The sequence below is a fragment of the Cetorhinus maximus genome, chromosome 25 (genome assembly GCF_964194155.1).
Source record: "Cetorhinus maximus chromosome 25, sCetMax3.hap1.1, whole genome shotgun sequence".
NCBI lineage: Eukaryota > Metazoa > Chordata > Chondrichthyes > Lamniformes > Cetorhinidae > Cetorhinus > Cetorhinus maximus.
In genome coordinates this window covers 40,699,786-40,715,005 of record NC_135903.1, presented here as the reverse complement: position 1 = coordinate 40,715,005, position 15,220 = coordinate 40,699,786, and the positions used below count along the sequence as shown (strand labels likewise).

At 45.3% G+C, this 15,220-nt stretch overlaps 1 protein-coding gene across 1 annotated transcript in view; it reads left to right on the top strand.

Annotated features, from left to right (window-relative positions):
- The first annotated feature begins 346 nt into the window (after nt 1–346).
- The window catches only part of LOC144667701 (vasoactive intestinal polypeptide receptor-like), a 38,513-nt gene continuing 23,639 nt past the window's right edge, over nt 347–15,220 (top strand). Inside the window, exons 1-2 of the mRNA XM_078529153.1 lie at nt 347–364; nt 5,109–5,206. Of these exons, the coding sequence (XP_078385279.1) occupies nt 347–364; nt 5,109–5,206 (116 nt within the window). The remainder of the gene's footprint in view (nt 365–5,108; nt 5,207–15,220) is intronic.

Below are 15,220 nucleotides of genomic sequence, written 5' to 3'. Positions count from 1 at the left end.
TTGAAGTAAAGCCAGAAATTACTAGAAAACTTCAGCAGGTCTGTCAACTTCTGTGAAGAGAGGAAGGTTGGGTTACCATCACTCTAATGAAGGTTCATCATCCTGAAACCTGGTTCGCTGTTTTTCTCTCCACAGGTGTTGCCTGACCTGCTGAGGTTTTCCAGCATTTTCTGTTTGTATTTCAGATCTCCAGCATCACAGTGGCAGGGGTCAGTCAATCGCTATTAACCACAGTTGTAATGATGTTGTTCCTACCATAGGGAGTGTGAGCAGGCAGTGCACTAGTGAAGGTTGGACTGAGATGCTGCAATCTTACTCAGACGCATGTGGAGTCAACACTGGCAACATGGAGTACGATGACAAGGTCAGTCGTTCTGTTCAAACATCTGTCTCTAAGTATTGGATTTATATCATCCTTAGACATGTTTACTAACATCATTTTTACTAAGGCTGGCTAAAATTAACATTCCAAGACATCTCAGCCTTCCTTAAATTGTGAATTACTCTCCAACCATAGCAGAGTGAATAATTACACCTGTATCATACTAAATTGGGCAGAAATTTGTTTTGGATGATAGGGACTAATTTTTTTTATTCATTCACAGAATGTGGGCGCTGCTGGCTAGGCCAGTATTTATTGCCCATCCCTAATTGCCCTTGAGAAAGTGGTGGTGAGCTGCCTTCTTGAACCGCTGCAGTCTATGTGGTGCAGGTACACCCACAGTGCTTTTAGGGAGGGAGTCCCAGGATTTTGACCCAGCAACGGTGAAGGAACGGTGATATATTTCCAAGTCAGGATGGTGAGTGACTTGGAGGGGAACTTCCAAGTGGTGGCGTTCCCATGTGTCTGCTAACCTTATCCTTCTAGATAGTAGTGATCGTGGGTTTGGAAGGTGCTGTCTAAGGAGCCTTGGTGAGTTCCTGCAGTGCACCTTATAGATGATACACACTGCTGCCACTATGCATCGGTGGTGGAGGGAGTGAAAGTTTGTGGATGGGGTGCCAATCAAGCGGGCTGCTTAGTCCTGGATGATGTCAAGCTTTTTGAGTGTTGTTGGAGCTCAATTCATCCAGGCAAGTGGGGAGTGTTCCATCACACACTTGACTTGTGCCTTGTAAATGGTGGACAGGCTCTGGGGAGTCAGGAGGTGAGTTAATTGCTGCAGGATTCCTAGCCTCTGACCTATTCTTGTAGCCACAGTATTTATATGGCTAGTCCAGTTCAGTTTCTGGTCAATGGTAACCCCGGATGTTGATAGTGGGGGATTCAGTGATCGTAATGCCATTGAACGTCAAGGGGCAATGGTTAGATTCTCCCTTGTTGGAGATGGTCATTGCCTGTCAATTGTGTGGCATGAAATTTACTTGCCTCTTATCAGCCCAAGACTGAATATTGTTGAGATATTGATGCATATGGACATGAACTGCTTCATTATCTGAGTCATGAATGGAGCTGAACATTGTGCAATCATCAGCAAACATCCCCACTTCTGACCTTATGATGGAAGGAAAGTCATTGGTGAAGCAGCTGAAGATGGTTGGGCCAAGTACACTACCCTGAGGAACTCCTGCAGTGATGTCCTGGAACTGAGATGATTGCCTTCAATAACCACAACCATTTTCCTTTGTGCTCAGTATGACTCCAACTAGCGTTGAGTTTTCCCTCTGATTCCCTTTGATGCCAGTTTGGCTAGGGGTTCGTGAAATGCTGGTCAAATGCTGCCTTGATGTCAAGGGCAGTCACTCTCATCTTTGGAATTCAGCTCTTTTGTCCATGTTTGAACCAAGCTGTTAATGAGGTCAATCTCAGTGCCAATCTGATACCTCCTGATTAGTGAAGAAGTTTCTGTTGAACTAGGTGTCAGCTGTGGCTCAGTTCATAGCACCCTCGCCTTTGAATCAGAGGGTTGTGGGTTCATGTCCCACTCCCGGAAACCAAGAACTGTGAATGTACTCGAAAGAGTTACAATCTGTGACTGTTGATAACTCGAAAGAGTTACCTGTTGGATCTCTTTGTGAGTGTTTTATACTCAAGGGCTCTAGTTTTGCTCTTTCCCACAACTGGAAACACTCACCCTGTGTCTACACTCTCAAAGCTTTTCAGAATTTAAAGATGTCTGTTCGGTTATCTGTCTCCAAGAGAAAAGAGACACAGCCTGTTCTTCCCCTGCTACTGCATTTCTGGCATCATCCTTGTAAATCTTCTCTGCACCCTCTCCCGTGCCTCTATACCGTTTTTAGAATATGGTGACCAGAACTGCACACAATACGCTAAGTGTGGTCTAACCAAGGTTTGATACAGGTTTAACATAACTTCGCTACTTTTTAATTTTGTGCTTCTAGAAATAAATCCTGGTGCTTAGTTTAACTTCTATATGGCCTTTTTAATTTTTCTCACCTTCTTTGCCCTCAACCTTTTCCCTTAGGTCTGTATTGATCAATGGTACCTCATTAGTGTTAGCTTATTCGTGTTTTTTAGCAGAATGAACTCTGTTGAAAACCATTTTAAATGTTTCTCATCGCCTTCCATCATTGTTTGCCAATATTGTTGTTCATTTTATTTTCCAAAGTTCTAATCTCCACCTCTCAAGGTTGGCTTTTCTCCAATCTATTGCTCTGAGACTTTGTCATACTTATGTCCTTCTCAATTATTATCTCAAAGCGTATTGAGCCATAACTTCCAGCTCCAGGGTATCGTATTGGGGGGGGTACCCCAAAGATGCACTGGGAAACCTCCTCAGCCCCCAGAGGTTCACAGGTGAGGTTTGCACAGCAATTGCCTGGAAGTGTAAACTTCCCCTGGGCAATTGCCCTGCACTGGGAGCCATCTGAAAATGTGATTTAAAATCGCAAACTTCAGATGGTTCCGACTGTGTTACATCAATTGTTACCCAGAAAAAGTCAGAAGAGTTAAAACCTAATTTAACCTCTGGGTAACTATAACACAGGCCCACACTGACACCCCAAGGAACTCCCCCCACCACATACCCAACCTCCCAGGGACTCCCCTCACCCCCTAACTACTAGCCCCCCATGGGAGTCCCCCACCCCCCCGATCCCCCAAGGCACTCCCCCCCCCACCCCGACTACCCCCCACCAACAGGACTCCCCTCCCCCACCCCCAAGGGACTACACCCCCTGACGAGAATTCCACAAACCATGGGATTCCCCCGCCCCCACAGGAACTCTTTCCTCCACTCCCCCCACCACCCGCCCCGCCGGGCCCAAATCTCACCACCCACCCCGAGCCCTGGCATGACCCAACCCGACAACCAGCCCCTAAGGTCCCACCCAACCCCCCTCACAGCTAGGCCCAACCTGACCCAACAGCCCCCGGCCCCAGGCCTCACCTGACCTGATCCCCCCGCCTGACCCGACCCCCACCACCAACCCAACCCAATCCCTCCTAACCTGACCCCCATTGACCCCCCCAACCCAACACCCCAAACCCAAGCCCCTCTCCCCAACCCAACCCCCCTGCAATCCTTCCCACTTACTTTATACACTTAACTTGTCAAAGACTTTTAAACCTGGCTGGACCTTTAAACCTACCTGGTTTACGGCAGCTAGTGCTGTAAAAAAGGGGGCGTGCCTTCCTTACCTGTAACTTTTCAGCCCTTCGACGCCAAGCTCCAAGGACGCGCTGCACTGTCCAGATCTCGCCCGACCTGAGCCTGAAGGTCAGGCGAGTCCGGCCAAGATAGCCTGCCTTTCACGGTGAGAACTTTCAAGTGAAATGGCAATTCAGTTCAATTGCCCCTCCATCGGAAGTTACGGCCCATTATATAATGGTCATGATTGCCAAGAGGTCTCCCTACTTTTAGTTCTCTTATCTACTCTGGCTCATACTGAATCTAACAACAACAACGTGTATTTATATAGTACCTTTAATATCGCAAGGCACTTCACATTAAAAAACAAAGTATGATACCAAGCTAAAGAGCAGATATTAGGGCACATGACTAAAAACTTGGTCAATGAGGTAGGTTTTAAGGACTGTCTGAAAGGAAGAAAGTGAGGTAAAGAGGTTGAGAAGTGTAGATATGGTATTCCAGAGATTAGTTTCCTAGACAACCAAAAACCTGGCCACCAGTAGAAAATCTTCCCTTATTGAGTTTCTTACACACTAAGTTACACAGGATTCCTGTATATAGGAATTCCATTTCCCTATTCCCTTTTCCTACCTTTTCTGGCCAATTAATTTTGTAGGTAGTTGAAATCCCCCATGATTATTATTCTATGACCTTTCGTCATTTCTCTAATCTGTACATTTCTTCTTCCACTATTGGGTGGTGTGTAGGTCAATGTCAATAGTAATATGTCTTGACCAGTAGCTTCTTCCTCAGAATGGAGCGGGTACGTATCACATGACCCACTGTTATGCCCAGTTCCAGCAGCACCAGGCAGGCCCTGCCTGCGACAGCTGCAGAACGCTCTGCTTCTCCGAGGCAACTGGGATTGCAAGAGCCACAATGTCAGGTGTCAACAAGCCGGTGAAAAGCAACTTATTGGCAGTTATGGAGGGGGGTAGTGGGCGGGCACAGGGCAGAGCAAAGTAAGGGGTAGGGGACTCACATGGGACCATTAGGCAAAGTGATCATGAGTGGCAGGATTTTTTAAAAATACAATGCAGCCTCCTTTGTGTATCTATTCTAAACAGTCACAGTGAGGCCTAAGAATGGCACAGGCTCGAGGCTCGAGGATGTATCATTGGATTATACAGCATACATATCATCCATTCACGTATCGCAGCATTGGAAAGGGGTTTGTGGAAATGTCACAGGAATGGTCAAAAAGTTGGAGAAGAGCTCACTCACAATCTTGTTAGAAATTATCAAACAATAGATATTTTTTGATTATATTTTCTGTGTCACTGTGATGCTGAAATAGACTCTCCCTCCTGCCACATCATGTTGAGCTTGTTTGCCGTCAGTAGGTCAGTTCTCAAATTTCATGATATCTGGGATATGGGGAGCAGACGGGAAAATGGGATTGAAGCCCAAGATCAGCCACGATCGCACTGAATGGTGGAGCGGGCTCGGTTGGCTGTGTGGTCTCCTTCTGCTCCTATTTCTTATGTTTTTTTATGTTATGTTTTTTTCATTCAGGGAACAATCCTGAAGGCGGTGAAGATAAGCTACACTGTTGGACACAGCCTGTCTCTGCTGTTCTTGATTGTGGCACTGACCATTCTGTGTCTCTTCAGGTAAATCATTCTACTGATATTACAACACATCATGTTCATAGAATCTGAGAACGTTAGAGCATAGAAACAGACCGCCTCAGTTTATTTCCTCACAAGAGGAATCTACCCACTCTCCCGCTCACTTCCCATCCCTTTTAATATCCCACTTAGCCTAACCCCACTCTCCCACTTATTCCCCCTCCCCATTAATATCCCACTTAGTCTAACCCCACTCTCCCGCTCACTTCCCATCCCTTTTAATATCCCACTTAGTCTAACCCCACTCTCCCGCTCACTCCCCACACACTTTATTATCCCACCAAGTTTAATCCCACTCTCCTGCTTACAGCCCACACTCTTTAATATCCTACCCAGCTTAATCCCACTGTCCCACTCACTCCCCGTACCCTTTAATATCCCATCCAGTCTAACCCCATTCTCCCGCTCACTCCCCACATCCTTTAATACCCTACACAGCCTAATCCCATTCTTCCCATGGTCCATACCCTTTAATATCCCACCCAGTCTATTCCAACTCTCCCGCTCACTCCCTATGCTCTTTAATATATCACCTATTTTAAGGACTGCCAGTTCACTTGCTGCTTTTTAGGCTGTATTGAAATGTGGGCTATATCTTTTACAAAGAGAGAAATCTCAATCTGGAGTTAGGAAGCAGTTAATTATCTGAACAGCAGAGTGTTAAGGGAAAAAAGAAGCAAATGAATATTGGCCAGGACACAAGGGAGTGAGATGAAAATCAACAGAAACTATTTAGAGAATTCATCATGGAGACAGTCTGTTTGGCTCAACCAGTCCATGTCAGGGAGGCAAGATTTGGATGGAATTGGGCCTACAACCTCCGGAGGTAGACCCGAGGCAGGCAGATGAACAGGCCGCAGGCTAGAACACCCACTTCAGTTTACTGAAATGTTGGTCCAGTTCTAAAGAACAGTCCCTCAAACGCTCATGCATCAACCTCCACACCTAACACTCTATCCACCCCCATACTCCCCCATACCCCATGCCCCCTCCATGACCCCTCAAATCGCCAATGCCCTCTCCATGACCCCCAAGCCTGACACACCCTCCATGCCCCCTCATAATCCCATACCTCTTCATGTCCCCTCATGACCCCCATGTATCTTCCATAGCCACTCACCCATTACCCAATATGTACAAACCTCAGGATGTCTTGAAATGGACATTTATAAAAATCTTCCAACAATCTAATAAGGTTGTCATTCAAACACAACTGAAAACCCCTCTCCTTCAAAAAAAACATGCAAAAAAACCTCCCAAGTAGCCAACAAATCTATTTCACTAACCACTTCAAAGACAGCTAATTCTTTAATAGCCTCTTTAAAATGTCAATCAAAATGTGAATACAGCCTGCTGCGATATGGGGTTCTAAGGCTTTTGACACTCAGCCAAGTAGTCATAATGTAATAACAACCCTTGAAAATGTAAACATTGAAGACTATTGAAATTGCAACAACAGCCAACCACATTGTTTTCTCAGCTACAGATGGCCTATCAATCAATGCAGCAGGTGTCTGTTTTTTTTTCCTCTCTAACTGAAATCTACTGAAGGTTGTTGTTCCACTTTTAAAGAGCTGGTGACTTAAATCACTTCAGATCAGTTCCCTAGCAGTGTTTTCTTCAGTGTTGAATGCATAAGAGCACCTTTCCCATTAGGAAAAATATTCTAATGCACCTTAATACTTACACAAGGCTGATGAATGTGATGGTCAACTAACCTTTGGAGGACAGAACCCAATAATGAATCACTGCAGTAAAAACACATCTAACTGAAACTGAGAGAACAGGTTTTTTTTTTAAATTATATTTAAAAGCCTGTCAATGAAAGAATTCCCGGGGAAGCTGACTGTTTTTGGTTCTCCTCTTGGGACTGGGGGTCCCCCTGGTTTGCACCTTCTCTGAGAGGCCATGAGCCACTTAACGAAAGGTCTTGACTCCACAAAAAGTGCAGGGGGGGGGTGGTTTTAGACTGCTTACCCCGCAATGGAGCCGGCAAGGGTGGAAGCGCTGCGGTACAGGCAAGCCCCCCGCACAGGTATCCCGGGCCAGCAGAAATAGCCAAAACGGTAACGGGGGCAGGAGTTTCAGAATCAGTCCTGGCCCACCATTTTTTAAGGGCTCCCCAAGTTTCTTTCAACTCAGCAAAAATCCAGGCCTATAGCAAATGTTAGCATTATCTCACTGTGCGGAGGTTATTAGAACAAGGAACACAGGATAAACATGGAGAAACAGAAGCTTCAGAGAGAGATCTAAGCCATTGCTTCAACAAACAAAGAGTGGTTAATTTTTGGAGTGTCTTTGGACAGAGGCTGGGCTAAATTGTCTCTTTCACCTGCATCAACCCCGTGAGCACAATTGCCTTGAAATGAGGCTTTTCTGGGCGTCGTGACACAGTGACATGAAATTTCTGCGTTATTTTAATGCAGTGACAACCAATTTCAAATGGACAGGAATTTCAGGTGCACACCAATAATTGTCTGAGCTAGTTTCAATGTCGATGTTAATAAACAGGACAGTGGGGTCGAGAAGCGTACCATAGCTCAAAAACAATATTAGGGTGTTCATTCAGAATTGAAATCAGCAAATGGTTTACCTAGTCAATTCATTTCACAGCAGAGCAAGAAACCAACCTTAACTTACAGAGCGAAACCTCAGTTGTAGAATCATAGAGATCAAATTTAACGTAGTGAATCTGGCAGTGATGGGGTAGTAAGGCCCTCAGACTGATGCTCCGTAAACCCTGACTTTAGACCTAGCATCACTTACACAAAGGGGTGACTAGAGGGGAAAGTTTGGCCAAACTGTTTCAGGCTATAGGCCGATTTAATATTATCATTCCGCTCAGGCTCCTATGACATGTATAGGGCCCACTGTTTAAAAATAAGGGGTCGCTTATTTAAGATAGAGATGAGAAGAAATTTTTTTCTCTCAGAGGGTCATGAGTCTTTGGAACTCCCTTCCTCAAAAGGCCTCGGAAGGAGAGTCTTTGAATATTTTCAAGGCAGAACTAGATAGATTCTCGATAAACAAGGGAGCGAAGGGTTGCTGGGGGTAGGCAGGAGTTTGCAATCAGATCAGCCATGGTCTTATTGAATGGCTGAGCAGGCTCGAGGGGCTGAGTGGTCTACTCCCGCTCCTAGTTTGTATGTTCGTATGTATATTCGTATAAGATCTCAATTGGTATTTTAGAACAAAACTGGTCAGAGCTCTGCCCTTCCACCCACCCCTTCAGATCTCTCATGCCCCCTATGCCAAGCTCTGCCCTTCCACACACCCCCTCAGGTCTCTCATGTCCCTTATGCCAAGCTCTGCCCTTCCACCTACCCCCTCAAGCCTCTCATGCACCCAATGCCAAACTCTAGTACCTCCATGCCCATTGATCCACTGTAAACTTCCTAGAACCAATGAACACCACAGTGTAAAGCGGTATGAGTTTAAAAAAAAAGCTTTAAAAAATGCAATCCATTGATTACTTTCCCCTGTGCTCGAAAAAAACTCCTGGACAAGCTCATAAAAGTGTTAATCATACAGGCCCTTTGAAGTTTTAAAAACCGTAAACCACAAACCCTTGAAACTACTTAACTGATGTCAATGAATATTGTGAAATTGACCACAGAGTTCAGAGACCCTGAGCTGTCAATCAATGTTTCTAATGGGGAGCAGCAGTTCTCCTATTGTAATAGCTGTCTGGGCTCTCAGCCAAGCCTCATTATGTACATTGATATTGCTAATATTGGGGCAAATATTGACTCCTGTTGGAAGCATATTTGGTGGGGCTGGAGGGGAAGCAGGATTTAGTTAAAATAAAAAGAGCTTGTATTTCTGTAATGCATCTCCTGACCACAGGATGTGCCAAAGCACATTTAGACCTAATGGTGTTCTTTTGAATCATCACTGATATAATGTAGGGGAATGTAACAACCAATTTGCACATAGGAAGCTCCCACTAGGCAGCAATGGATAATGACCAAATAACTTAGTGATAAAAGCAAAATACCACGGATGCTGGAAATCTGAAATAAAAACAGAAAAATGCTGGAAAAACTCACCAGGTCTGGCAGCGTCTGTGGGGAGAGGAACAGAGGCCAGAATGTTACGTTTGATGGGCGGGCGCGCACCTGACCCAGCTGAGCATAAAACGGCGAGCGTCCCGAGGTCATCGCGCACTCGTGTGATATATTGGCCGGCGGGCACACGTCGGAATCAGCAGTGCGCCTGCCAACAATTAAAAGAATTAAAAGGCCTTTTTAAGGCCATTAAAAAGTTAATTAAAATAAATTTTTCGCTGCCCATCGAACCTCATGGTTGGGGGGCAGACGAAAAGGCCGAGCGGCCTTTGCACATTTTTGGAAACCTCACCCATGAGCGGGATGCGGTTTTAGTAAAGGAAATAAAAATAAAAGAAGAGTTTTAAAATTTAATTCATAACAGGTCCCTGCTCATGTGACAGAATCACATGAGGGGACGTGTTTTGTAACATTTATAAAACCTTTATTTTTTTTTGAAACCTGTTCATCTCCCTCAGGCAGCTCTATGCCTCAGGGAGATTTGCAAACGCACATTCACGAAGTTCGTGCTCACCCGCTCGCACTTCCCCCACCCCCCACCTGCACAGGCAGCATTGAGCACGGCCACTCACATTTCACGCCGGGTGGGCCTTAATTGACCCGCCAGCATGAAATCGCAGTCAGGCCCCGATCACGGGCGATGGTCGACTTCCCGACCACACCCGCCCACCCCAGCTGAGCCCGCCCGACAAGGGTGAAATTCTGCCCAGAGTTAACGTTTCGAGTCCATATGACTCTCCTTTAGAGCGATTTAGTGATGTCGGTTGAGGGATAAACATTGACCAGGACACCGAGGAGAACTCCCCTGCTCTTCTTCAGAATAGTGCTGTGGGCTCTTATAGGTCCACCTGAGAGGGCAGACAAGGTCTTTGTTTACTTGACAGATAGCACCTCAGACCCTGTAGCATTTCCTCAGTGTTGCACTGCAATGTCAGCTGATATTTTGCACTCATTGTTCCTGGAGTGGGACTTGAACCTACAACACTTTGACTCAGAAGGGGAAAGGTCTCTCCCACTGAGCTATAGATCACAGCTCAGTCAGAGCTGGAGGTCCTCGTGGCCTGTTGATGATGCTCACAGTGAAGGCTCTCAGCTGAAGGATGGTGGCTTCACTGGCCGCTTGAACATCTATAATGTTATCCGACAAAGAAGCAGGCAATTGGCCAAGGCAATGAGAGGGGTAGCAAACAATTTTAACAAGATAGGGCACAAATTGATGCATTAAACTGAGCAGGCAGAAAACTGAGAGGATTTAATGAGGTGCCACCTGAGTGTAATGCAGACTTTGTGACTCAGCCGCTCTTTACAGGAGCTGCACAATTTTCATCTCCATTGATTTCAATGCAAATGAAAAGCAGGATTCAGGCAGCTGAGCGGCAGCACTGGTTTTTTATCCAGACTTTGGTGAAAATCTACCCTCACGTACCTCCACCTCTCCCAACACTCAGAGCTCAATGCTGTAGGGGAAAATCTAACCCAGGGTACTGTATCTTAGGATAGAGAAAGTGTTGTCATAAGGGTAGTTGTTGGGACAGTACACTGTCCAGAAGGAAAGAAACAGTTCGGACCAGTATTCTTATTTCCCAGTTGAGAACTGTTTCTTCATTCTGGGTGGAGAAAAGGGTGAAATTTTATGCCCTCCTCCATGACAAGTTTGGTGGCGGCAGACATTTAATCGGGCTGGAGGGTAGGGACCCCACCGCCTTCCCACCTTAATTAAGTGCCTGGCAGGAAGGCCCATGGATGGCCTTCGTGCCCCACTGCCATTTGAGGCCCTTAAGTGGTCAATTAATACCCACTTAAGGACCTCATCCCACCACCACTGCTTTTAACCCAGTGACGGGCAGGGCCTCACGATATAGGAAGCACAGCAAGCAAACCCTGGCATGTTTGCTTATGGGCTCTCAGACGGGGTCCCTTATTCAAAGGCACGCAGTGCCTAATTGAGGAACCCAGCATCAGGAAGGGAGGGGGCCCACTGAGAGCTACCCTTTCCGTGTGAACCCCGCTTATGTCATCGCTCGCCTGTGCCTGGGTGGCTCCTCGATCGGAGACCTCGGGTGGGTGTAGTACCAGCAGCAGACACCGCCTCCCTGTTGCTGCTGCTGCTGCTGCTGGAGTACAGAAGCGCTGTCAGCCTCTGATTGGCCGGCAGCTCTCGGTGAGCAGGACTTTTGCCCGGGGGCCCTTGACCCCGGGGAAAGGCCTGCTGCTGTCCAGTTAAGCGCCTGAGTGGCACAAGACGCAGTGAGCCTTTCCAAAGAGAGGCGACGTGGGGGGTCTCGCTGTCTCAACAGCAGGTAGCCAATGTCGCAATTGCCGCTACAAGATTCTACTCGTAGGGGAGGATTTTTTGCTCATCGGGCGGGCTCAATGGGGGGTGGGTGGGGGCGGCCAGGAAGCTGACCGCCACCCACGATCGGGGCCAGGCCGTGATTTCAGGCTGGCAGGCCGATTAAGGCCCACCCAGCGTGAAACGCACACGGCAGCGCTCAGCACTGCCTGTGTGGGGTGGGGAGAGGAGGGCGAGAGCACAAGTTCACACATGCGCACAGGTGCACACTGGAAAAGCTCCCTGAGGCACAGACTTGCCTCAGGGAGTTTAAAACATTAAAAAGAAAGGTTTTTAAAGTGTTATAAAAGATATCCCCTTGTGTGACTCTGTCACATGAGCAGGGACATGTTATTAATCAGTATTTTAATTTTTATTTAATTTTTTAATAGCTTTTGGAAACCTCATCCCGCCCACGGGTCAGGTTTCCTAAAAAGTGCGAAGGCCGTTTGGCCTTTTCGCCTGCCCGCCAACCATATGTTTGGATGGGCAGCGAAACATTTCATTTAATTACCTTTTTGATGGCCGTAATCGGCCTTTTAATTGTCAGCGGATGCGCTGCCAATTCCCGCGTGCACCCACGAACCGAAATACCGCGTGAGTGCGCGATGATGCCGGGACGCTCACCCGACATCATCGCGGGTCATTTTACACTCGGTCCGGTCGGGCGCACACCCACCCGACCGAGCGTTACATTCTGGCCATAGCTGCCAACAATTTGAGGTTTTGTTTAATAAGGCAACACACTGGTGTTGCTATAGAGACAACAGGCGCAGAGGTAATTAAAATTAAATTTTAGTGCAAGTTCCTCAACCTATATTCCAAACCTTATATTGGAAGCCGTTTCTCTGCAGTGAGAAATAGGCAAAGACTAAAGTTAAATTTGTAGAATGAATATAAATGTTCATTTATGCTAAAGTTTAGCCTATACACCAGTCACACTGACAATCATTAATGCACATGTGCCTTGATAAGAGGAATTGAGCTTAATTTATTACTACCATCCATTAATATAATAAATGTGGATCTTAATTGGGGAGACATACATCACAAGTTTGAACCTGGTCATTGTTGAAAGCCCGAGGGTCCTTGTGAGTACGTCACTGGTCTCTCTCATAGCTGACTGCATGTGCTGAGAACCTGGCTTGCGGTTATTCAGTTTAATTTCAGGATGTGGCTGCCAGTGACAAGACCAGCATTTATTACCCAATCCTAACAGCCGAGTGGAAATCTGGAACTGTCTCCTCCTAAAGCCTGTTGAGGATCAGGGTGGATTAAAAAAAAAGTTTAAAACTGTGATTGATAGATTTTGGGTATTAAAGATAACTGAACCAAGGTGGGTGGATGGAATTAAAGTACAGATCAGCCATGGTCAAGTTGAATGGCAGAATAAGCTGAAGGGGTTGAATGACCTCTAATTTAGAGTTAAGAATTCAGCACATTGGAGTCACATATAAGCCAGACTATGTAAGGATGGAAGTTTTCTTGCTCTGAATCACATTGCTAATCCAGTTTTTACAATAACCGGACAGTTTCATGTCCCAATATCAGCTTTATAATTTTTGAGATTTTGCTTTTAAAATTGAATTCAAACAGCCACAGTGGGATTTGAACTTACACTCCCTGGACTAACAAGCTTTGTATCATAACCACCACTACAGTGAGGCACCCTGTCAGGGACTGTAAGTTTATCCCAGTATTGTGGGACCCAACTGGAAATACTAAAGTGAGCAGTGAGGAAGGATGTGAATAACCAGAGCAGACAGGGTGTGATATATGTTTGTCTGAATATTTTACAGAGAGTACGTTTAACCAGTAAATCAATAGAAGTGCAACACAAAGAGACTGACAGTTGGTGAAAAATACTCAAGCACACCAAATCAGGGACTGAGCAAAATACAGATAACAATGGTTGATGATTGCCAATCATTATGCACACAGAAAACTGACAATTGAACTTCTTTCACTTTGTACCATGCCTGCTGCCAAGTTACTTTGAAATCCATTTGAAAGAAAGACTTGCTCATCAGGATGTCCCAGAGTGCTCTACAGTTAAATCAGTGTAATCACCGCAATGTAGTAGCTAATCTATGCATAGCAATGCCCTACATACCGCAATGTGATAATGACCTGATGATAAAAGTGTTGCTTCAGTACTGCCCTGGACTGTCAAAACTGATGAGACTTGAACCCACAACCTCAGAGGCAAGAGTGTTACCATTCAGCCATGGCTAAGACCATGAAACTGATGCAATATACCTGAAAGAGACTTTATACACTGGATTATAGATTTAGCCCAAACTGTGTAATGCCTACCCACTCAGCACACATTAGCCAGGGTTTTCCAGTCCCACCAACAATGGGAATTGTCATGTGCGGGACAGAAAAGGTCCATTGACTTCGGGTGGGAATTTTAGGTCCCATGGCGGGTGGGACTGGAAAATCCTGGCCATTGTTTCCTTAAAGAAGATAGGCTACAAGATCTGATCATCCATAGACACATGCAATCGCCCATCCTACATCACCTATGTGCTTCTATTACAAGGACAGAGGCGGGTTCAAAATAAACTGGTTAACGCCTGTTTAAAAATTGCCCAAACATGCTCAACTACAAAGGCCAAGCTACTGTCAAAGGATTTTTTTAAAGCAAATATGGCCCACAGGACAAAAGGACAGCACATATGATGGAACATCTCTTCCCTAAATCTCTGTAAACTTGTCCTTGAAATGTAGGAGCTGTTTAATTTCAGACAGGGTGACATGAGCCATGTAAATTTCTTTAAGCAGTACATTTTCCTTGCCACGTGCTGAAATACAATGTGCATTTTATGGTTTTAAATTGGATTGCTTACTTTGTTAGATCTTTCTTAACATTAACGTGTGCACAAAATATTTTTTGCATATTTTAACCTCATATCCCACATCCATATTAAGAATGACTGAGTTGGCATCTGGATTTTCATTCATCTATCTGTGTGAGTACTGTTTTTCTCATTGATATGTTTAACACGTGATATGTAAGTGCACGCCAATATATGCCATTCATCACCACATTAAGATTTGGTTCCAGAAAATTCATTCACTCGTATTATGCTGCTTTTTTTTAATTAATGTATTTTTGATATCTGCACAGGAAAGGAAAGTCTTGGAGGGAGGGTAATTTTCTTAATCATTTCCCAGCCCTTGAAGTTCTGAGTCTGAGATCTTAAGCAGTAATTAACTATGACGATGCTCTTTGATATAGAAGAATGTTCTCCATAATTGGCATTGCTGGAGTGACAGGAAGGGACACTTTGCTCAGGAGACTGAATGCTGATATCAAATTAGCCTATTTTGTTTTCATAAAAGGGACAAAAATAGTGCCAAAATTATTATTTACTTCTATTAAAGGGGAGGAGTGTTTTAAATAAAAAGCTGTCCTATGCACATCTCTTCATGTTGGCAATTGAGATTAAAGTGAATCACTATCATTAGGACGGGATGATATCCTTTCCTTTATTTGGTGTTTCTTTCAAGTCATGAAATGTCTTCCAGTCGTCCCCTCAGATCCCTCAGATTGACCACAAATTGACCCTGGTGATAATGTGCTGCCAAGAT